This window comes from Channa argus, chromosome 19, assembly GCF_033026475.1.
Source record: "Channa argus isolate prfri chromosome 19, Channa argus male v1.0, whole genome shotgun sequence".
Taxonomy (NCBI): domain Eukaryota; kingdom Metazoa; phylum Chordata; class Actinopteri; order Anabantiformes; family Channidae; genus Channa; species Channa argus.
Window position 1 is genome coordinate 288,630 of NC_090215.1, and position 24,664 is coordinate 313,293.

The 24,664-nt window shown below is 39.4% G+C and overlaps 1 protein-coding gene across 4 annotated transcripts in view; it reads left to right on the top strand.

Annotated features, from left to right (window-relative positions):
* The window catches only part of mpp7a (MAGUK p55 scaffold protein 7a), a 135,572-nt gene extending 111,247 nt beyond the window's left edge, over positions 1–24,325 (top strand). For 3 of the 4 annotated variants that reach the window (XM_067485905.1, XM_067485903.1, XM_067485906.1), the window contains 5 exons: positions 370–450; positions 958–1,051; positions 4,874–4,982; positions 6,014–6,157; positions 11,568–14,574. In XM_067485905.1, coding sequence (XP_067342006.1) covers positions 370–450; positions 958–1,051; positions 4,874–4,982; positions 6,014–6,157; positions 11,568–11,747 — 608 coding nt within the window. In that variant the 3' untranslated portion in view covers positions 11,748–14,574. Of the gene's footprint in view, positions 1–369; positions 451–957; positions 1,052–4,873; positions 4,983–6,013; positions 6,158–11,567; positions 14,575–23,962 lie in introns of those variants that run through there. The other variant, XM_067485904.1, reaches the window with a different exon arrangement.
* Positions 24,326–24,664: the final 339 nt, after the last annotated feature.

Genomic DNA, 24,664 nt, shown 5'->3' on the forward strand with positions numbered 1-24,664 from the left:
CTTTGTCTTCCCCCTTTCCTCCCTCATCTCAGTTGGTATGTTCCAGGTTCTAATTGACTTAACTTACCTGCTCAGGTAATCAGCAGTGGGTAGTACAAGGTTAGTTGGAAAACAAGCACAGGTGGATGGAGAACCACTGTTCTAGAGGCACTTTTTAACAAAGATAATGAAAAGATTGACGAGAGGCTTGGTACTGGAAACCATCCCTATTTGGGGTTTTAATTTTGTTGATGTTCGATGTTTGAACTTGCCAAAGTAGGAAAAGCATGTGTTGTTATTAAGATTAACAATGAGGGGATGGATTCTGTGACTTTTCATTCATAATTGTCTTTATAATATTATATATTATATTATTCTGTGTTTGTGCAGGACCCACAGGTGTTGGCTTGAATGAGCTTAAGAGGAAGCTGCTGATTTCTGACCCTCAGCACTTCAGTGTGTCCATCCCACGTAAGGAAGCCAAAAGACATATGCCAAAAAACCTGTCTCTCATTAAACTTTTTTATGTTTGATTGTTTCCAGTGGACACATGGATGTGTTTAACACTCACTGTTGATTTGACTTGTAAAATTTTAACCAGTTGTGTGAGGAACACTAATTAGACTAGGGCACTGAATGCTCTAAAACCAAGCCAAGCTTACTGATATTTTCCATTATTTCAGAATAAACAGATGAGCTGTAATTATTTTCTTTGTCACAAAACAGGTGAGAAAATAATGTAGAATTAATGGTATCTTACACGTTTCTAAAGGGGGCTATATAGTCAACATTATTTTACAATAAAGCTATATTGGCCACCCCCTTCTCTTTTTCTAACATCTGTATGTGGCTGGTGACAAAGTCACAAATCTTTAGTCTCCTCTGCATGTTAAAAAGGTGCTCAGTACAGATTCCCTTCTGCCTCAGCAGTAAGTCAGATGACCAGGGTTTGAGGTAATCAATTCTTCTGTCTCCCAGACACCAGTCGGGCCAAAAGGAACCAGGAGAGTGACGGTGTGGAATACCACTTTATTCCAAGACATCTTTTTGAGATGGATATCCACAACAATAAGTAAGCAAAGCTGTGAATGGTATAAATAAAAGACACCCACACTGACAATATTAATAAAAACAATGTTTATAACAGCAAACCTTAAAAATTGCACATGCTGCAATTTGTGATTCCAGTTTTGACACTTCTCACTTGGTTATGCCACGATGGAGAAAGTATCACTGTAATTTATAGTATAGTAAATTATCAATAAATAATTTAAAATATTTATTTGTGAAATGTTTTTTACATTTATGTAATACATTATTAAATTTTTATTAGAAATTAATACTTTTCTTTAGAATGTTAATTACATCTTAGTTCCATATTTTTTCTCAGAGCATTTTGACTTTACTTTAGTGTTTTTCTCACACAGTGGCTCTGATACTAGTGCTTTTAGTCTTTTAAATAATGACAAAAAAGGTTTAAATAATGTTGGCAATAGTAATTATTTAATAATATAAAATTTGATAATTTTTTTTTCAGCAAAAAAAAAAACAACTTTGTTTTGAGGCTTCATGATAAAAAGACTAATATGTAGTTGTAGAGTTGCTGGACTTGTGAAAGTAGGCTGTACTGCAGGGTGTTTCCGGTAACCTGTTGCCAGTTTTAACCTGGTTGCTTATCAACTTTAGTTTAAAAGGTGCAGTTGTGCACAGCGTCAGTAATCCATCCATGATAACTGTGTCAGGGTGAGCAAGTTTCTGCATCAGCTTTCCCATGAAGGAACCGCCTACAAACAGGACACACATCACTTGTTACATTAAAAATTTATTTTGTTGTACAATTTGCATCCAAAAAATACAAGTCCAGTAACCCTACAACTACATAGAAGTCTTTTCATCATGAAGCCTCGTGATCAGATGTCCCTCTTAGACTCAATAAATGATACATGTCTGTACATATATGTAAAAAAGCTCCTGTATTAGCTCCTCTATTTCGAGGTGGAATAGAGGAGCTACAGTAAATAAACCAGTTTTGAAATGCAGAAAGATTAGCATTGGCGTATTTGTATCTGTGCCTATCAGATACAAATACTATGAAGATATAATGGATGGGTATAGTTGTGTATTGCATTACTGTTACTCTATGCAGCCATAGCTAGAAAGCAATTTAATCATATTACAGCCTTTTTGATGATTTCTGTGGAGAAACTAATGTGGTACAATCCACACAGTAACCAAGTTTCGCTCCTTTCATTATATTATGTACTTGGTTTATGCCAAATAAAAGGAAACATCAGTCATAAAGTCACAATACTTTTCAGTCGGTGAGGTCTGATTGACAGTTTTCTGACATATGTCAGTGTTGTGATAAACAACTTGATGTTGAAATATGACGTTTTTTGATTACACCATTTTGGATGTAAGGTTAACTCTGGTGAGTAAAATGTTTGCAATGACTCACTGATGAGTTAATGGCCATAAAAGCTGCAATAACTAGATTGACTAAACACAGGTCCAGTCACTGGACATGACACTGTATGAGTTAAAACCCTGTGATCTGCACAACAGCTGACGATCATGTTCCAAAAACCAGTAAAGTTGGTGGTCTGTGGGGATTCTCAGTCATCCAGGTCATGGTTATTTCAAAGTGCTGTTCAGTGGAAACTTTACTTCTGCTTGTAGTTCTCATAGATGTTTACCCTCTCCTTTGAAAGGCTTGTTCAAGCATGAGTGCAGTTGCCACTGAACAGCACTTTTAGGAGTAAAGTTTGCTCACACTGTTTGCTGTTTGTTCGCTGTTAGCTACACTAGCTGTAGCTCTTTACCTCCCTGCATCGACTAACGTTATCTGCTGTAGCTAACACTGCTGTCAGGAACAGAAACACTAGAAACGCTGTTTGGCTGAGCAGGAGAAGCTCATGAGCAAAACATCACGGCAAACTCAAAGACAGGTAAAGGTGAGACTCACCTGTGGGAATGTAGTGGTGGCTCTGCGCTCCTCCATTAAGCACTAGCTTTACTGACCAGCCTCAGATCTTCAGAGTTCTTAACTAAGCCTGAGCACGGACTGTAAGGAAAATTGTAATCTGAACCATACTCAGCCTGTAAGGGTGAGCCTGGGAGCCCGAGCTGAGGGAAAGGAAAACCTTCCAATAAAGACAAATTGCTTTATGCACACACAAATCTTGCAGACGGCAACAGTAGTAAAATTCCACCTCTAAAAACACAGCCAATAGTGATCCTTTACAGTACTTTTACTTACTGTTTCTCAGATAATTCGACATTTACATTTAGTTTTTTGAGTTTGCACATTCCGCATTTGCACATTATTTTACATACACAGAAATATTATTTACAGTTAGAGATCTGTGTACAGACACACAAATCCAAGTACAGACACACAAAAAGACTGAAATACAAATCCGAGAACAGACACACAAATCTAAGTACGCACGAACAAATCCCTGTACACATAACAAATAATTTTGCTACTATTCTACTTCCATATCTGTGTAACTGTGTGCAAGCAACAATTGACAGGGCTAGGCCTTGACTTGGTAATAGATCTCCAGACGGTGGCCTCAAGAACTCTTCTCTGAAGCCATCCCATGACCCTTAACATTTGTGGCAAACAAATGAAAATGCAAGTTCAAAATCATGAGCATGATTAATGCCTTTCTCCTGGTCTCACACAAGCTAAAGGGGTAAAAGATATATAGTAGGTTGCACATGCAAAACATTTACTTACACACGCACACTTCATATAACATAGATTGAAGCCTGTTGTGGTAAGTGCAAATAGCATGTCAGAGCATGCAGAGAGAAAAAGGGAGGACAGTATATTTATACTATGTTGTGGTATAAGTCAAGGCATGCAATGTTTTTCTGGACTTGGATGGGTGAGTGACACCGCTGTGATGTGGGATGGATGTATGGGACACTCCATACAGAAATTACAAGGCAGCAAAGCAGAGAAGGAGATGAACCTGTTTGCATTATGTCTCATTGCATGCAGGGGAAGCAATGCTCTCTGACCAGAAATAGTGATGCATATGTTTAGGTTGAATAACTTTCCCAAGGGAAGCCCTGATTTGCGTTAAAATGGCAACAATCCAACAAAATATTTTGAATATAGACAAACCTTCATTGGCGTACTCTGACGTAATCTATGTACATTCTCTTCTGACAGAGAAAACAAAGCACAATTCATTAAAAGCTGCGAAATGAAACATCCCACAGTAAACCTTTAGTTTGTTGAGATTTAAGCTTACCCTTGTTGTCAACACTGAGTAAAATGTTCTTTTATGGCCAATTACCATACTTATTTATGTATTTAATTATTATTTTTAATATATTATTGGTCATACTATCATTCTGTCATTCTGTCCAACACTTATCCTAAGCAAACTGCCAGCATGCAATGCCATTGTATTTGGTTAGTACCCTGCACTCATTTTTAGGTAAAACACAGAGGTGGCTTTTTCAATGTGAAAATGGGAATAATTATCTGGCGGAAAAAGTTTGTTTCCTTGTACCCCATGCTGTGTTGCTGTGTGGGCTAAAATTCTCCTGGATTTATGAAATTAATAGAGGTAAGATTTCTTGGCATCAGGGGCTCTGTGGCTTATCTGGCATGCACTTTGGATGGCAGCTGCTGTCATAGGTTGACTGAGAAGCAATTCCTCTGCCTCCGTGGATTGAATATTTCTTTCATAAATTCGTAGATAAATTTCAGGAGTGTGCTGACACAAATCAAACACATTAGAGCAATATTCTAATATTACTTCCAAGGGAATTTAGTGTTGCATTAGAAATTAATCCTTGGAACAAAACATATAGGTTGGGTTTTCTAGTCTAACAACCCTTAACTTAAGTCTATTTGCATCTCTCCACTCAGATTCATTGAATATGGTGAGTACAAAGGGAACTACTATGGGACAAGCCTGGATTCGGTACGCTCTGTCCTCTCCAAGAACAAAGTGTGCCTTTTGGATGTTCAGCCTCATGTGAGTTACCCAAAGCCTTTCTCTGCATCATCCCACCATCCATTTCTTCTCTGTATTTTACAACTGCCTATATTGGAAGCTCCTTTATGTTCTCTGGCTTTTTCCTCAAGTCTTAGTGCCTAATGAGAATAAACTTGTAGGCCTGAATATTAAATATAATGCAATTTACAGTGCCACTTCTTACATTTTCATTTATATAATCCTTAATATGTAAGTCTGTTTGTGTAAATCCAAGGTCATTTGTAATATCCAATAAAATCTACTTTAAACTGGCAGCAACATATTTCAAGATGTTTTGTCTTCCAAAGTGAAAAATAACATACATTAAAACATTACCGACAAAAGACCTAGTGGTAAAACTATCATAGTTTCAACTGTCTGTTGTCTCCCGGAATGACCGTGGACGTTATCCAGTCAGGTCCTCTCAGAAGCTGGGCTGTAGGCTGCAGACATGACCGCCATCTCATCTGAATGAAAGGGTCACACCGTTCAGAAAATATCCAATCAAATTTACAAACGGTTTGAACATATTAAAAATCTACAGGGAAACTTTCTCATCTGAAAAAACATTAAAACTTGATAAAGTGGTGCAATAGACTAAGACTAAGATGAGACCGCTCGTTGGCACGCAAGGCACTTTGAGATACCTGGCTACCGCACGTTCACACAACTCTGCTCCCAAAGCATCCTCGATAAAATGGGTAGAGCAAAAAAAATTCCGGAGAATTGATCTGTACTTTGGAACATTGAATTAGAAATGTACTTGGGCTTTGACTGGTGGCATTTTACAAGCCCACAAGTATGCAGTATATACAAGTACAGAGTAGAACACATATTGAGAAACGGCTAATGAAATCTAATTTGATCTTATGACTCCTGACCTGTGACCCTCAATTAAACGATTACATTAGGCAGACCACTGATGGTCCCACTCCACTATTATGATATATGAAATATAATAAATATTTGTTTGCATTTCTGCTTAATCACTGCCTTTATATTTAAATAGGTTCTCGTTTGTCTCTGTTTAGACTATAAAGCACCTGCGGACGGCAGAGTTTAAACCATTTATAGTGTTTGTGAAGCCTCCAACACTGGAGAGATTGAGAGAAACCAGAAAGAATGCCAAAATTATATCAGGCAAAGATGAAAAAGGATTCGCCAAGCCATTTACGGTAAGATAATGTCTAAATGGAATAAAGTACAAGTATATGTAATAGAGTTTATTATTTTTTTTCCTTTATTATTAAAATTATTAATACTTTTACTGGAATACATTTTTGTTTGTGTATTTGTACTTTTACTTAAGTAAAGTTTTTAAGTACTTGATCCACCACTGGTGATCAGCAATGTGATACCAGCAGGTGAGTAAAATTAAGAAAAAGAGGGAAGCTGATAGGAACAGAATGGCTGTCAAAAACATGGAGACTGACTGACAGTCTTTGCTTGAGTTCAGCTGTGAGGAAGGATGAAGTTAGTGAAGTGATTATTTATTTTTTATATATCTTTTTACTATATTTTTGCATATCTTTTAGTAAAGAAATTAATGTATTTAAACAATTGCAATTTAGCATTTTTATTTTTTACAAGTCCCTGATACTACTCACATCTCCATCACTATCCTGCATCCCCCACCTATTGGCCTAGTGATTTAATTACCAGATCCTCCTGCCCATATGTTGTGTCGTTGGGCAAGATAAACTTCAAGTTTCTCAAGGTGGTCAGGCAAGTGCCATCATTGGTGTGTGAATGTAAAGCAACAAAAGCCCTTTTTCTGATGACAAAAATCAAAGGGACACTGGGCCTAAAGAGACCCGACAATAGAGTCCTGCACTGGCTCAAGTACCTATGGGTAACATGCAAAAACTCTTTTGTAGGGTATAGGTAAAGTTTGACTAAATGTCAGTGAAATCAAGGTGATATAAAGATGAGAATAAAGTGAAAATTATGATGTGTTTTTTCTTGATTAGCACAATTTAATCGCATCTAATCATCATTCCATAATTAAATGCAGCTAACTGAGAGCAGCTGGATATGTGGACATTTGATTTGTGCAAAAGCAGAATGCAGGTGTCATGTTACATTTTACAATACAAAATTCTTTCAGACAAATCCTTTTGCAGGTCCTGCTTATAATCAGTCTACAACCTGGATAAAGTGAGTTACCCACCAATTAATGGCATGAGAGTAACGATAGTAATACAACCTGGTGAACGTAATGTTGTAGTAAATAGGGCTCAGCATTGGATATTTAATGATATATAAATCTATGAACAACAGGTATAATGCATTGCAGCTTGCTGTCATATGCACCCAGATCGGACAGAAACATCCACTTTGTCAAGTCCATTGGCATTACATATTTAGGCTAAAGGTACCCCTTTGTGACACAAGCGTCTGTCAGTCAAATATAGTAGAAGCCCTGGGGCCTCAATAATTGATACCTAATGCAATAACATAGTAGTATAAAAAGACTGCGATTTGACTCTAGTGCAAAATGTTGTGCATGTGTTATTCACATTTATTATAGTGAGGAAACGTGCGTGTAACATTTTCAGTCTATGTATTTAACATTTTGGCTGACAGTACCATCCTAACATTACTGAGTATGTTATGAGGAAAATGAAAGAGAATGTATCGTAGAAGAGGTCACTGGTGTGGAGCAGGAAGCAGCAAAGATTAGTAAAAGTGAAGTGAGGACTGTGTTAAAGAGGATAAAGAGTGGAAAGGCAGTTGGTCCTGATGACATACCTGTGGAGGTATGGAAGTGTCGAGGAGAGGTGGCAGTAGAGCGGGGCGACAGCTGTTGGTTCAATCCACGGCTCCTCTGCTCACATGTCGAAGTGTCCTTGAGCAAGACACTGAAACCCAACTTAGTTGCTCCCAGTGAGTTTTGGCCAGCTGCATAGCAGCTCCCCCATCGGTCTGTGCGTGTAATTGTGAGTGCGAATGGGTGATATATTTGGCATTATTTTTCTGTAAGTTTATTATATATAAATAATAAAGCCAGTTGCTAAGGCAGTTGTCCACGGACCACAGGGTCAGTGGTTCGATCCCCAATCCTGGCTATATGTCAAAGTGTCTCTGGGCAAGACAGTGAACCCCCAACGGCCCTTTCCAATCCCCAGCTGTGCAGTGCCGGTCGGTCCAAGCCAGGTAGAAGTTTGAGAGGGTTGCATCAGGAAGGGAATCCGGCGTAAAAACTGTGCCAAATCAACATGTGGACAATGATCCGCTGTGGCGACCCTGAACTCATGGGATAAGCCAATATGGTTTAATGCCTAGATAGAATACAATAGATTCAGTATTTGCTTTGAGGATGCTGTTGGAGAAGTACAGAGAAGGTCATAGGGAGTTGCACTGTGTCTTCCTAGATTTAGAGAAAGGGTATGACAGGGTTCTGAGAGAGGAGCTGTGGTATTGTATTAGGAAGTCTGGAGTAGCAGAGAAGTATGTTAGAGTGGTGCAGGACATGTATGAGAGCTGTAAGACTGTGGTGCTGTAGGTGTGACAGAGGAGTTCAAGGTGGAGGTTATCGCTTTGAGCCCCTTCTTGTTTGCTCTAGTAATGGACAGGCTAACAGGTGAATTTAGACAGGAGTCTCCATGGACTATGATGTTTGCAGATAACATTGTGATATGTAGTGAGAGCAGAAAGCAGGTGGGGGAAAATCTATAGTGGTGAAGGTATGATCTGGAAAGCAGAGGAATGAAAGTAAGCAGCAGCAAGACAGAATACCTGTGTGTAAATAAGGCGGACTAAAGTGGAACGGTGAGGTTACAGGAAGCAGAGGTAAAGAAGGTGCAAGTACTTAGGATTAGTGGTTTAGAGCAACAGAGAGTGTGGAAAAGAGGTCAAGAGGAGTTTACAAACAGGTTTAAATGGGTGGAGAAAGGTGTCAGGTGTGTTGTTTCGTAAAAAGAGTTATCAGCAAGAATGAAAGGAAAGGTGTTCAAGACAGTGGTGAGACCAGTGATGTTGTACGGCTTAGAGACAGTGGCACTAAAGAAATGACAGGAGGCAGAGCTGGAGGTAGCAGAGCTTAAGATGTTCAGGTTCTCTTTGGGAGTGACGATGATGGACAGGATCAGGAATTAGTACATCAGAGGGACAGCTCATGTTAGATGTTTTGGAGATAAAGTTATAGATTCCAGATTGAGGTGGATGTAGTGAGAGGGGACATGAAGTTAGTTGGTGTGAGAGAAGAGGATGCAGAGGACAGGGTTAGATTGAGGCAGATGATTCGCTGTGGCAACCCCTGAAACGGAACTACCGAAAGGAAAAGAACATCTCAGCAAGAAAATGATCCCAAACACAAGCCAATCACCTGGCTTGAATTCAATTAAAATCTATGGAAAGAACTAAAGAGGCCCATTGAACCTTCAAGATTTGAAAACCGTTTTTGTGAAAGAATGGGCCAAAATTACACCTGAGCATAGCATGTGACTAGTTTGTCCTTGCAGGAGACATCTTGAAGCTTTCATTAACAATAAAGGATTTTGTACAATGTATTAAATTAAATAAAGTTTTTCATTTCACATTAGTACACATAATTTATCCGTGGTTTGATTTGTTTGCATGTGTGGATTGCATGGGTTGTTACAACATGTGGTGTTTGTTGGTGACATTTCATGTTAATAGCACCTCTAGAAATATATTTAATGAGAAGATTGTGATGCATTCAATACTTAATTTACCCGCTCTATACATAAAACTTTGTTACAGTGAGACATATTTCAGCCAGGTGACAAACCAAGTTCTGTGTTCACTGACCAAACATAAGCCAACACAGCGCTGCTAATAAAGCCCAGAGAATCTGTTGCTGGGTAGGTCGTTGTAGACTTTTTCTATGCACCAACAGCTGTATTTCTCTTAGAGAGACCAATCTGTTTTATTAATAAGGGATGGAACAGCCTTCTGATCGTTTTGGAGCTGACTTTAGCATTGGAGACCATTTAGATTAGTTTATAGAGATGGTTTATCCAACCTTCATAAAAGTACTAAAGTAATTTTAAAGGTGACTTTTTTGGCAGTTTAGATAAAGTTTTTGTAAATTATTGTACTGGCTCAGTCACTGTCTTTCTGTGTGGAGTTTGCATGTTATCCCTGTGCTTGGTTGGCTTCATCCAGTTATTCCAGTTTCCTCCCACAGTCCAAAGACATGCATATTATCATATGAATTGGTGACTCTAAATAGCCCATAGGTGCGAATGTGAGGGTGAACGGTTGTCTGTCTGTGTGTGTCTTTCTTTGCTTTTCCTGAGATCCTGTTCAGGATATAGATAATGGGGCTGGACTCCCACTCACACAGCTTTACATTTGCAGCTTTTACCTTCATATGATTAATCTTTGTCATCCAAGGGTACATGTGTGTTGTTATTCTCTATCCCTTAGTTTTCTCCATGTACCTGTCTATCCAGCTTACTATTCCTTCAGCAGATTCCTGTTATAATGAATGCTCTTTTGGCTGGAATGGCCTAACAGACAGACAGACTCAGAGACTCGCTAATGGAAACATTATATACACAAAACAATGCAAAGTTTCCCTGTTTCAGTTAGTAGCCAGGAAAGAGAGGGCCGTGGAGGGGAACAATAAGCCTTTTTCCCTTCCTAGTACTTGTATCTCAGCTTATTGTTCTTGTCATACTCTCATAAAATCATCTCATGTTCCTATAAGCAGGCAATAGTGCCTCTGTGACTTTTAAGTTGTGGCATTATTTCTTTAATAAAAATGAAGCCAAAAAAAAAAAAAAATGTGGGCACATGTACATAGATCTATTGTCCTCAGCAAAGGTCTAGGTACCTTAGCAGTGCCAACTTCTAAATGGCAATAGTAGGTTTTTTTTTCGAATGCTTAACAAATAAGAGGATGTATCAAATGCTGCAATGTACAGCTTCCTGTGAAAGAGAACAGCCGCACTGTAAAACTAGAAGGTTGAGACTAAACAAATTAGAGTTCAGTAAAGTAGCTTTATTTTTTGTGGATATTGATCCTTTAAAAAAATGCCTGCAATCTGTGAAGATACTAATATTCCCAGTCAGATCTGCACACCTCTGGTTTTACAGTTCATCACACTAGTTTCAATAGAAATGAATAGGAGAACTGAACCAAAATTGCCCCTAGGAGGTCAGGCCAGTAACTTCAATGGCAGTTCTTCTGTCGGTGTGTATGAAATGGTGTGAGTGTGTGTGTTTGATTGAGAAGTGGGAGATGAATAAAAAGTGGGAGGGATTAAGATGCAAGAAAAAGAAGGAAGCAACAGTGCTAAAAGAGATTTAGGATGTGCCCCATGTCTTTAATGGGCTCTGTACAGAGCATCATATTTTTATTTGCATGGCTTGTGATAAACTGGCAACCTTTCCAGGATGCACCCTGCCTCCCGGCAAGTGGCGGCTGGTTTAGGCTCCAACTCCCCTCCACCTTGAACAAAATAAGTAGTGATAAGATAATGGCTGGATAGATCGAGGGTCAAAGCAATGAAATTTGCATTTACAATATGCGCTGTTTTTTCTCAGAAAAGATAACCTAACATGCATTGCTTTAGATTTTTTGTTCATATAGCTCTGTTGTCATGTACACTACAGGAGGAGGAATTTCAGGAGATGGTGAGGACTGCACAGATGATGGAGACTCAGTTCGGTCACCTGTTTGAGAAGGTCATAATAAATGATGATCTCTCTGCGGCCTTCACTGAGCTGGAGTCAGCGCTGAAGAAAGTGGAGACAGAAACTCACTGGGTTCCAGTGAGCTGGATTCACTCCTAAAACATCACTGACTGACAAAGGAGGCAAGGGAACTATTTGACAGGGAAATGCTTTTTTCTTTATTATCTCTGCCACAGGTGGTGTTGGGATTAGAGAGTGCCAGACAGCTGTTTTGCCATAGACTAGGTAACCAGAGCGACCTGCTACAGTAAGTTAGTTGACAGGTCACATCAAATCTGACAACGTTAAGGCCAAAGGCATCTGTCCAGAATGTAGGCTTGGGCATTTGAGTCACACAAGCCTGACCATGAGTTGTAGGTCCAAACCAGAATGTAGAATAAGTCTGGTCCATCACCACATCAGCAGTCCTGCCAGCACACCAACTGGGACTTTATTGGTAGTGTGTTCATACATAGAGCTAATTAGAAACCAGAGGGATTTAAATTTTTAGGTTGACTAGATAGATGCATTTGTTTTTAACAAGACATAAGGGAAAGGGGGAAGAATGGGGACAAAAGAAACACTTGTCTTTCAAAATGTAATGCTCTTTAAAATGCTTTCATTACTTTCTTTAAACTAAAAACTGCCAGGTACACTCTTGCGAAAGGCCACTAAAGCTACTTTCAGATGTGAACTCAGGAGGATCAGGTCGTGACATTGTCTGAAGTGTCCCTTTCAGTCATGTAACCAACAACAGGAGATAGTCCGTGTGAGATGCATTCGCACTTGTGAAAAAATACTCCGGGAACTGGGCAAGGAGTGGTGGTTGGGAACTTCCAGTAGAGGGCAGAAAATGACGCAAAAACAAAGCTGCAGAAGTGACAGTGACTGCGTTTACATGGACTTAAGTAACCGGGTTACTCAGAGAAACCAGCTTTCTCGGGTAAGCGGAAACAGTGTTTACATGCACTTAAGTAACCTGGTTATGGGAAAACCCCATATATATATATATATATGCACCACAATCGTAACCTTATTTCTTCACTTATTTTAAAAGCCTGGCACACAGATTTTAACTGCATAATGATGGAAAATGGTTCTTTATGACTTTTCTCTCTCTCTGCATGTGTTACTGTTTCACAGCAGAGTGATAATGCAGAGGAAGAGAAAGGAAAGACACATGCAGCTGATCCACAACAGTCTACATGTTACAAATCAGCAGGGGAAAGTGACTTATTTAGGCTTCCATGAGACACATTATCGGATCTCATGCGTACTTTGTTTTTAAAATGATGCGGCATCGCCCTTTTAACTCATTAGTATATTTGGCAGAGTAATCGCCATTCTGCAACAGAAATCTACCTCAGGAAACCAGTTTTGGCTTATCCCCAAACCGATTTCAGTAACCAGGTTTCCCATATACATGACACGTAAGGCAATCAGCCTTCCAGACAGAGCTGACTGTAACCCGGCTACCTAAGTCCATGTTAACACGGTCAGTGTTTTCCTTCCAGCACATGAGAGATGGCGGACGAGACTACTCACTCACCAGTAATGTTGGCTGTTGTTACATTGATATCAATTGTAAATGTATTTAAACGTAGAAAAGTATTGAGACGGAAAACAGTACATGGGAAAGATGAAAAGAGACTGAAATTTCCCATTTTCTTGGCAGTCGTAGAATATGTATGTCATCATCATTCCCACTCACTAATGGTGACACTCATGGTGAATCCTGAAGTATTACTTCTTCTATTCACAAATGAGTTCAGGTGGAGATAATCCAGACTTCGCTATATGGAGCTGTCAGGGTAAACTCAAGATAATGTCAGGGCCACCAGGTTTCAGCGTTTGCGTTCACACATACAACTACCCCAGAGAAAGTCTGGAAAATTTCTGAATTTCAGTGCATGTCTGAAAGAGGCTTAAGTGTAATTATATTTAAAAAAAGAAATTAATATATGTTCTAATATTTTCCAGTTGTTTTGCATACATTTTATATACCTATTTTGGCTTTTGGAGAACTATGATTTCAACTATACTGTAGGTTCCTCTCCTTTTACACTAAATGCATTCTTTTATCCTCTCAATGTTCCTTGTACTTTGGTTTCATTTTGTTAGTATACAGAGCTGTTTGATTTAGGTGTTCTGAATATTTTCAAAAACCACTATTCTTATGAAAAAATGATCAGTTTTATTTCATTAGTGGGGCAGGTTATTTTATTTATTGAGAAATGACTTTAGCAAGACTGCTAATAGTCACACTTATAACATTTTAACTTTAGGAAATCCTAAGGAGCTGTTAATGACTATTAGCATTATGTTTATTGTTAATTTGAGTGTCCCACTCTGAGCTTAACCTGGTAATTTTTACTCAGTACTTTGTTGGCTGCTGTAGCTCAGTTGGTAGAGCAGTCCTTCACAAACTGGGTAAGTGGTTCGATTCCAGTTCATCCTCGCTACATATCGAAGTGTGCCTGGACAAGACACTGAACCCTAACACTGTCCCTAGTGTCGGCTACTTGTAAGCCATTTCGGATAAAAGTGTCTGTTAAATGAGTAATTGTAATTGACAAGCTTCTCACATAGTAATACTTATCTTAAACTTCTAGTAAACAGATTTTAAAATCAGCTAATCATTAACCATTGCTCTTTATTTATAATTAACATTAATACAATCATTGTAGAATTCCATTGTAGTGGACACATGTTGAATAGTATAATTTTACATATTAAACATAGATTTTAGAATTAATAAAGGTTAGTTTATTAAAAAAAAAAAATCACTTCTACATTAGCTTTATGTCAAGCTCAGGTTTAACTTACATTACCAATTACCACTGACTATGATGTAAAATATTTTATTTTTGTGTACTTTCTAAAAGGATGATTTTAATGTTCATGTTATTTGGTAATAAAATGTTCAAAAGGGCTTTATTCAATCTAATACGTTTGGTTGTTTTTTATATGTTGTTTTACTTGTTCACCTCTTAATCTGATATGAATCAAATTTCTGCAGTGTCCAGTGCTATTTCTCAATGTAAATAAAATGGTGTTTATGAGGCAAGATGTATGAATTTAAAATTCATTTTTGATAACAGCTACTTTTTACATTAAGTGAAATCGGACTTATCTTGTATCTCAAAGATGTTCATTTAATGCATCTTGCCAGTTGGTTCCTTAAGAAATTACATCCTTCAGAAATTGTCTTGCTAGTTCTAGTCAGCACTCTTACTAGATAGGAAAAGTTATTGTTTATAAAGGGATTGGAAGTTCTGATTTTAACAGTTTTTTTTAAACATTGAGAGGGAGGCTGCTAAGCGTGCAGAATTTGATAAGTCCTTTCACCGTCAAGGGACTACTTAACTGAAGATCTTTTTATGTTCACCAGACTATAAACACCACACCAGACAGTGTGGACGGGTCACGTGAAGTTGACAAAGTTGCTACAGTGGCTAACAGTAAAAACACTGGTTACCTAACAGAACTTAGTGACCCCAACTGTTACTAAGTATTGTTACCCAGTTCCGAGCTGACCAGCATGTTAGCATTATCACTCTGCTTGGTCCTTCTTTAATAGGAGATTAAGGCAAAGTGTTCGTCTACCAATTTATTAGGTTGTGACACTCTATCCATTAACAGATAATCTCCCTTAGACATCTCATACTCCTCTTTATCACCCTCAGGAAAGTCATACGGAAAATGTTGATTCCAAAGGTTTTCCAGCTTGGCAACAGATATACGATTTGACGCAACTTGCGTTATTTCATGTCTGGTTCTGTTGAAACCACCTTCTTTCATTGGTCCATTGACCGTCCAACCCAGCAGAGTTCTGACTGCATAAGTCCTGTTGTTGATGCTAGGAATGACTTCTTCTGGTTTCATCGCCCTGGCAACATTAGTTCCAATCAACAGCGCTGATGATTCTGTCATGCAGTGTTATCCTTGTTCACTGGAATTCCGTTCTGTGAAAACACCTCATTTAGCTTTATAAAGCTATTCAATTCCAGGTGACTTACCTCCAACTCTGTCACCATGTTACTGGTCAAAACTTTGTTTTGCCCCATGGTTGTAAGGAGAAGGCTACTTTTTTCCCATGTAGATTCAGCTTATCAAGAAGTTTATCTGTGCAAAACGTAGCTGTACTGCCAGTATCCAAGAATGCATACTCTTTTTGCTCTTTTTTGCCTTTTTTCTTTGACAAGATCTATGGTGAGAATGCCCCTCAGTGCTCCCAGACTCAGCATCGAAGTTATGTTTACATCTGCCATTCATAAATTCGCTGATCACTGCCTGTTCATCACGAAGTAAACTATAATTTAGATAGTTGAAGCGATCTACATTTTTATTGGGCGTTACCGCAAAGAGGGCTGACAATATGAGAATGTTCTACAAGCCTGCGGCTACCTGATCTGCAAACTTGAATTCATCTGAGACACCTCGAGGGACCCCAATGGAGTCGATGTAAGTTGGTCCACGAGTGTTCCATGAGTTCTCCGGGCATGCGTATATTCTACTGTGTGATCACGGTAGCCTAATAAAATAAGGAGTTAAAACAAGTGTTTCAACAAGATTTCACGGGTTGGAACACAGGTGGATGCACATGGCGTTTCATTTCAGGAAATATAGCATTTAATGTCACGGGTTGTTTTCTGTGGCTTTGTTATTAAACATTTGTAACATAAAGCTGTACCCCGAGGGGTCCAAGTCCGGGAGCAATGGAGCCAGGGCTGTGGTTAATCCTGGACGAGCTGCTGAACATGCAAAGCACTCAGTCATTCCTTGTTCCCTAGCAGTTTCCCTCAGCCAGTCCAGCCACAGGTTTTTGTCCCCATATCCTGTGGCTGAGTCTAAGAAATCCTTGGTGGTTAATTTGTCATAGTTAAACGCTTTAGCTTCTCCCTGAGCTTCAAACTTAAGTCCTTCCGTGGGATTGGTATTGTTTGTCTCGGTATTGTTTTTACTAGTAGGTTTTTTAGGTGGAGGGTCGAGTAGATAAATCATAATGAGGTCTTTAGTGTCCGTGCCACTGTGATCCACACCTAACACTAAGTAATTTTTTGTGGTGACCAGCTGGGGACTGTCCATTTTCGCACCAAATTCCAATCACCGCACTAGGAATTGTGGTTCATCGTTACAAAGGTACAAATCGTATCCGCGCCAAGCAACTTCCCGAGCCCCACAGGTTATTACGTCACATAAGTCGAACGCAAAAGTTGTTGGCTCCCCTTTTATATAATTGAGTTCTATTCCCCGATAATTATCTAAACAATAGTCGCGCGATCGGCTGGTTTTTGGGGAGACCTCTAAGTTTTCTGTCCTACTTGTCCTGTGTTTGTTTGGGTTCCACCTCTTCCCAAATTAATAGTGCAACCACCACCCCAACGAAAAAGAGTACAAGTACAGTCACATTCTGACCACGGTTTTCTTGGGAACATGTTGATACTGTCTTTCTAAGCTAACGCTTGTATCAAGCACACAGACTTATATTTGAGAGATTTTACCCTTCAGTCCCTTCTACTCAGTGTCTTGTGTTTTATAGGAGATAAGGTCTTTTAAGGTCTCCTTTAATGGCCATTAGCGCCATCAGCAGTGCCTCAACTGGGGCGGCTGTAGCTCAGTTGGTAAGGCAATTGACCATGGACCACAGTGTCAGTGGTCAAGTCGAAGTGTCCTTGGGCAAGACACTGAACCCCAAGTTGCTCCCGGTGGGTCAGGTGAGCACCTTGCATGGCAGCCACCGCCATCGGTGTGTGAGTGAATGGGAAGCAACATTGTAAAGCGCTTTGGATAAAAGCGCTATATAAGCGACTATTTACCATTTTATCAACCCAGGTCATGTTTGTCTACAAATTTTGCTGATTTTGTTTTTCAGATTTTGGTTCATCCTCTCAACCACCCATCTGTCTAACCATTGTTTAACCCCTACATCAGTACTTGTTGCACCATTTGTTTCTTCCCTGTCTTGTCATCATTTACCTTTGTTCTAGCTTCTCCTAGCTGTAGCTTTAACAATTGGACCTCTAAAGCCGCTTTCTCCTTGCTGTTTAGTTCTTCTACATCCATGTGTCTCTGCAAGTGGTGATACCTCTCCCATGTCTCCGTGGTGCATGGTTCCCTCCATTGCATCTTTTACTGTCTTGTCTATGCCAGCTAACACTGCTCCCCTGAACATGGTTACTGTACCTGGTCCACGTGTGGGTGCATGCCTGTGTGGTCTAACCACTCTCCCTGCGCTCTGGCAGGGAACACAGCTGTCAGCTAATCCTGTGACTCAGACACACAGAACAGAATTTGCAGCATTGCAGACATATTTGCTTCTAAAGATTTATTTTTGTTGTAATTAGATATTTGATACCTGAAGCTCTGTGCGGGGGGGGTAGCAGACAAGATTATGGTGCAACAGGGAGAGGTAAGGGTAAGTGAAGCAGAGTGGATTGATTTTGAGTTGCATATTTTCCAGCATTTATTTGCTTTAACAATAACTAAAGAACAACCAAGACTATACAGAGAAATAACAAAGATGAATGTTTTAATATGATGGACACGTAAGTCATCTCTGTATAATTTCTATTAACAGGGTAGTCTTTTTCTTTTCTTGCTTGTCTTATTTCCACAGAACGGTATTCCTCAATTCTTCTCTGTCTTGACAACCTAGCAGTACTAATATTGTTTTTGACCAAAGTAAAGGTCTTATGCAGCACCCTTCTCCAAAAATGGAAGGATAGCCTACTGAGTGGGGGTGGGGGGAAGGACAATGTGTTTTTTAGTTTGAAGAATATCTTTAAAGAGTAAAACCAGCTGCAATTTACAGGTGAGGAGAAGAGGGTGGATCCAACACAACCAGTCTGATTTTGACATCAAGAGTATTTAGAATTCTTCATGTTGTCAACAAATCAATGTGGTGGCAAGATATCCTAACATAAACAAAAGTATCTATTACAAAAAGCCCCTCAACAAACCCAAACTACGATTATTTCTAGTAATGTAAATATTCAACATCTCACAACCCCAAGGTCAGTAGGACCAAGGGTTGAGGTCTAGGCTCTGACTGGGCCACTCTATTGTACTCTGTATTTGAGTACTGGTGCTGCTTCAGGTGGCCACCTGTTGCAGTAGTTTCTATTAGTTTTTACTGTTTTTTCTGGATGCTATCTGGTTGTTCCACTACTTCTCTTGCTATAAAATGAAAAGAATAAAATGGATGAGCTTGAACTATGACAGTGTGAATATTGGGAGACATGCATTTTAAATATCATCAATCTTGTCTGGGTTTGGTTAAGGGAGGACCCAAGTGAGGAGACTGAGAGGGATGCAATAACAAGGGGCTTTTATTGACAGAAACTCAGGGGGGATACAGAAATCCATCCTACCAGGAGGGTTCAGGAAACGGATTCTAATCTAACAGATAACTACAGTGACACAGGCAAAAAAACCTTAAAGACAACACTGAAAGAAACAGGAAACTGACACACCAAATACTACAAGACATGGACAGGAAACTTGCATCAAGTCTGAATAAGGGAATGGGGCAAACTAAGGAAACAAACCAACAGGAAAATGCCAAATAAAACACACAGGTAAATACTTAGACAAAAACCTGAATGAACACACGGGAAACAATAAAGAAAGTAATCAAGAGAAACTCCCTAAATAAAATTAAACATAGGTGAAAGACTTAAGCTAAACCAGAATTAACTTCAGAGGAAAAAAAACAAAAGACTAACAAAATGAAATAAAACTCCAAAAAGAAAAAAGGGCACGGGGAAAAGCATAAGCTACTAAATAAACAGGGCACGGATGAACATGAACTTACTGAAAACAGAGAAACACACGGGGGAAACCAGCAAACACAAAAACTAAACAAATAGGACACAGATAACAAAAGTTACTAACAGGAGAGATAAACCTAACAAGCGAGGCACGGATTTAACAAAAAGGACAGGTAATTGGGATCTTTTACCACAACAACACCCACACACCCACACCCACACCCACACACCCCCACACACCCACACCCCCACACCCCCACACCCACACACTAAATAAACTCACTAAAACTAACAAAGCAGGGTTACACCAGACAAATAAGAAACAGATCAATAAACTACTAAACAGTACATTACCATACCTCAGACCAAATGACATTGAAACACAGAGTCCAAGATACATAAAGTCAGGTTTCCCGAGAGTCTATTGTGGGTTAGACAAATAACGACGACGAGGATCTAGCACAGGAGTGAGGGGAAGACTGAACTTAAATAAAAGAGGGAACAGGTGCAAACCATGAGGGACAAACGAAGGCAAAGCTAGGGAAAAGAACCAAGGCACAGGAAGTAGGGAGAAGGGGCCACAAAATAAAAGTCCACGGACAGGAAGTGCACTGGGACCATGACAAATCTATACGGTAGATGTAATCAAACTGCTGCCCATTTATTTCTAAAATCCTTGCAAAAGTAGTTGCAAAGTCATAGTATGTGGGCCAAAACATCTCAGAAATATGTTGTCTAACCATATCATTATTCACACAAATCTGTAGAACAGCCTTCTTCCACTTACGGAACATTGCCAAATTTAGGAGCATTGTCTCTCAAAGTGATGCCAAAAAACTAGTCCATGAATTTGATACTTAAATACTTCTTAAAACCTTCCTCTTTGATAAAGCTTATAATTAGGTATAGTCTTGCTGCTATAGGAATGTTGGGAGACCCACCCCCGATGCACTGAGCTCCTTTTCCTCCTCTTGTTTCCCAGTATTTTGTTATTGCTTCTTATTTCTCTTTCTTTCATTTCTCCACTTTCCACTCACCCCAACCGGTCAAAGCATATCACTGCTATCTTTTGCCTGTTGGCTTGCATGTGGGTGATTTGTTGGGTTTTCTTTAAATATCTGTATAGTTTTGACATTATTATGTTAAGTGCCTTGAGATGAATTTGTTGTGAATTGGCGCTATATTATTAAGGTTTAATTGAATTGAGTGCCGCATTATGTGCTTTACTGAGACTTGGATGCAGGAGAATATTCCAGACTCTCACTCCACCATCCCTAGCTTCCACACTGTACGGGCCAACAGACTGCAGCCAGAGGGGTACGAAGAAAGGAGGGGGGATTGCAGTGCTTGTGAACAACAGATGGTGTAATCCCAGACATGTCACTGTGATGGAGCATGATCACAGGAGATTTTAACCACAAATTACTTTTAATTTTAATCGGTTTGCCTGGCCAAACAGACAAGGTAAAATGTTGGATTTAAATCATAAATGGTCTGCACATATATAGTGCTTTTCTACCTATTGGCACTCAAAGCGCTTTACACTGCTTCTTGTTCACCCATTCACACCGATGGGGGAGCTGCTATGAAGCTGGCCAACACTCAGCGGGAGCAACTACGTTGGGGTTCAGTGTCTTGCTAAAGGACACTTCGACATGTGACTGGAGGAGCTGCGAGATTGGTGGACAACCACTCTACCATCCCGCGCCACAGTCGCCCAGTTTACTGTATGCAAGTAAGAAACCCAATATGTTGTGTAAGCATACACAACATATGACAAAACACACAACATAGCATACAGTGAGACTGAGGGAGAACAAAAAATCTTATAGGATGAAATTGGAGAACCAGTTCTAGCAAAACAGCATGAAGGACGTGTGGTCAGGTATGAAAAAATCAGATTTAAGGAGAAAGACAATCAAGCTGAGGGAAACTTGGATAGAGCCAATGAGCTTAATCAATGGTTAAACAGGTTTGGTTTGGGACCTTCAGTTGGCATCTCCACCCTTGCCTCCAGACACACAGACAACACCTCCACCTTCCCCCCATGGTCTCCACGGCTTCTCTCAATACAGACAGACACCACAGAAAACAAAAGTACTCCACCATTACCTCCCTCGCTTTCCACCAAGGTGTCATTCCCCCTCTGTGTTTCCATGCAGGAAGTGAAGCTGCAGCTACAGAGGCTGAATCAGAACAAAGCTGCGGGTCCTGATGGTATAAGCCTCAGAATCCTAAAAGTCTCTGCTGAGCAGCTTAGTGAGAATCTACAGCACCTCTTTAACCTGACCCTTAGTCAGGAGAAAGTCCCAGTGCTGTGGAAGACATCTTGCCTGATTCCACTACCAAAGAAATCCTCTCGAACTGCCCTCGGTGATTACAAACCAGTAGCTCTCACATCACACATCATGAAAGTTCTAGAAAAACTTGTACTGCTGTATTTGAGGACTCAGGTGAGAAACCCTTTGGACCCACTGCAGTTTGCTTATCGCCCCAAACTTGGAGTGGATGATCCCATCATGTACCTGCTAGACCTTTCGAGAACTAGGAGCAGAGTTGACACCATCTCCATTCTGGGTGAGGAGGTGGTGGAGGGGTACAGGGCATTTCATCACAACATAAGTACAATAACAGTAACATACAGCAACTGTTTCTTTACAAGGACAAATAGTATACAGCCTTCAATAAGCCATTTCAATGGACAATACAGGAACATTTTGGGTGACTGTGGTGCAGGAAGGTAGAGCGGTCGTGTACCAATCCTGCAGTTGTTGGTTTTATGCCTGGCTCCTCTGGTCATACATGTGTCCTTAAGCAATACACTGAACCCCAACTTAGTTGGTCCTTGCAGCTCTCCCATCGGTGTGTTTATATGTGTGATTGTGAGTGCGAATGGGTGAATAAGAAGTAGTGTAAAGAGTTTTGAGTGCTAATAGGTAGAAAAGTGCTATATAAGTGCAGACCCATTACCATTTTACGTATCTCTAGCTTTTAAGACTGTTCACTTCACTATACTGCGCAATGGCTTTTTTTTGTTTGTTTGTTTTTTGTCCTTTCAGCTTATCCCATCAGGGTTGCTACAGCAGATCATTGGCCACATGTTTATTTGACACAGTTTTTATGCCGGATGCCTTTCCTGACGCAACCCTCCACAATTTCTATCGGGCTTGGACCAGCACTGCACAGCTGGGGATGGGAATGGGCTGTTAAGGGGCCCAGAGGCACTTTGACATATAACCACAATCGAAGGATCAAACCACTGACCCTGTGGTCCGTAGACGAATGCCTTTTGCCAACTGAGCTGCAGCCCTCCCCACAAATCTGCACACTGTACAGTGTATTAATAGTGTTTTTTTTTTTTTTTAGCTTCATTGACTTCTTATTACTTTGTATGTATATCTAATTATTATATGTAAAAGATACTGCAACACAAAAATTTCCCTCTGGGGATTAGTGAAGTATCTATCTAAAAAGTGAATTTTGTGTCTCTCAAGCCTTTCTGTAATACACTAGATTTACTGTAATACAGTGGAGTTTTAGCTTTTCAGCCACCATTATCCTATAGCATACCTTGATAAACTCGGGAATTAATTTTTCCCTTCATCATTTAAAGTGGTTTAGGTCCAGAATACTACAATGTTGGATGATGTTTTTACGTTGGTATGCAGTTTCCTTTAATGCAATACGTAGTTCAACTCAACCATAATTTCACTCATTCACAACACATTTTCCCAGTAGTGTTGTGGAATGTCGAGGTGGTCTTTGGCAAACTTTAGATCTGCTGCAATGTGTTTTTTAAATACCAATGCTTCCTCTGTGGTGTCCTTCCTCTGTGGTGTCCTAAGATGCCTATTCCGTGTTTTGAATATGGTAAGATGTTTACCAAATCCAATTAATCCTTTAACCCTTTAGCTTTCTTTTTTTATTCAAAGAAAATCTTATTCAATATTCTTTGAACTAATCTTCGCTGAGTGCCCTCAGAGAATAGCAATATTAAATCCTATCCATTAAACGACAGCTAGATATATAGGTCTATGAGATTATTTTGTTAACCTTTGCAGCTAAATGGATACATAACTCTTAACATACATAATCATAGGTCTTTTGAGATCTCTTTTTTTGCAAGGCATGCTCACATCAGCTGATGATGTTTTTGTTTGACTAAATTGAGATTCGATATGTCATCTGGTGGAGTTTTGGAGAAGCATTTTGCCTGTGATTACAAACTTCATAGTATGAGCAACGATATGACATATTTTGAACTGAAGGTTCCTCCAAGTGATGTCATCTTCAGCTAGAAGTAGAGATATTTTTACCAAAGAACCAAAGAAGGAAGTTCAGTATCAGTGAAGGCACGCTTTAAGTTAATACTTTAAATAAAATTTGAATTCTAGTGTTTTCACTTTGATTGATTAATGAGTGTGTTCAATAAAGACATTAAAGACCATGGCTATCATGTTTCATCAGCTTGTGTTTCTTCACCAATGACATAACTTTGTGTCTTTTTTCTCATGTAGTTGTCTTTCTCCTTCTCTATCTCCCTATTTCTGTCCCTTTCTGCAGGTGTCCAGCCTTTGGAGCTGTGTGTTTTCAGGGTGCGGCTACTGGTCCTACCAACCTGCCCAATGTTTTGTTGCTTTTTCCTGCTCTTTTTTCCCCTCTCTCCACTATCCACTCACACCAAACGGTCAAGGCAGATGGCTGCCCACCCTGAGCCTGGTTCTCCTGGAGGTTTTATTCCAATAAAGGGAGATTTTCCTCTCCACTGTTGCTTATGGCTTACTCAAAAGGGATTTGTTGGGTTTTCTCTATATATCTTTTTTATCTCTTTATTTATTTATACTTTATTATGTAAAGTGCCTTGAGATGACTTTGTTGTGAATTGCCTCTATATAAATAAAGTTTTGAATTGAATTCTTTCATAAAGATCTGATAACATTTCATGATCCATTTTTGTTTTTCAAGTTGCATACTATAGCTTTGATACTCAACTGGAAAACAAAGCATTAGTACAGTACATTATAGAATGGTTTAAAACTGTAATTGTAATAAATCTATTCCACTGATATACTGTAACTATTAATCACTTTCTTTTAAGAAGAATTTCCAGTTTCAACTATTTAGTTTCATAAACATTTATTTTGCACTTAAGTCACTGTCTGTTAGTAAGTCCAAAGTGTTGGATTCTCAGTAGTATCCAGTTTTGTTTGATGCTTCTCTCCATTGTATCGACACACGGTGAAGTAAATGATGAAAGAATCATTT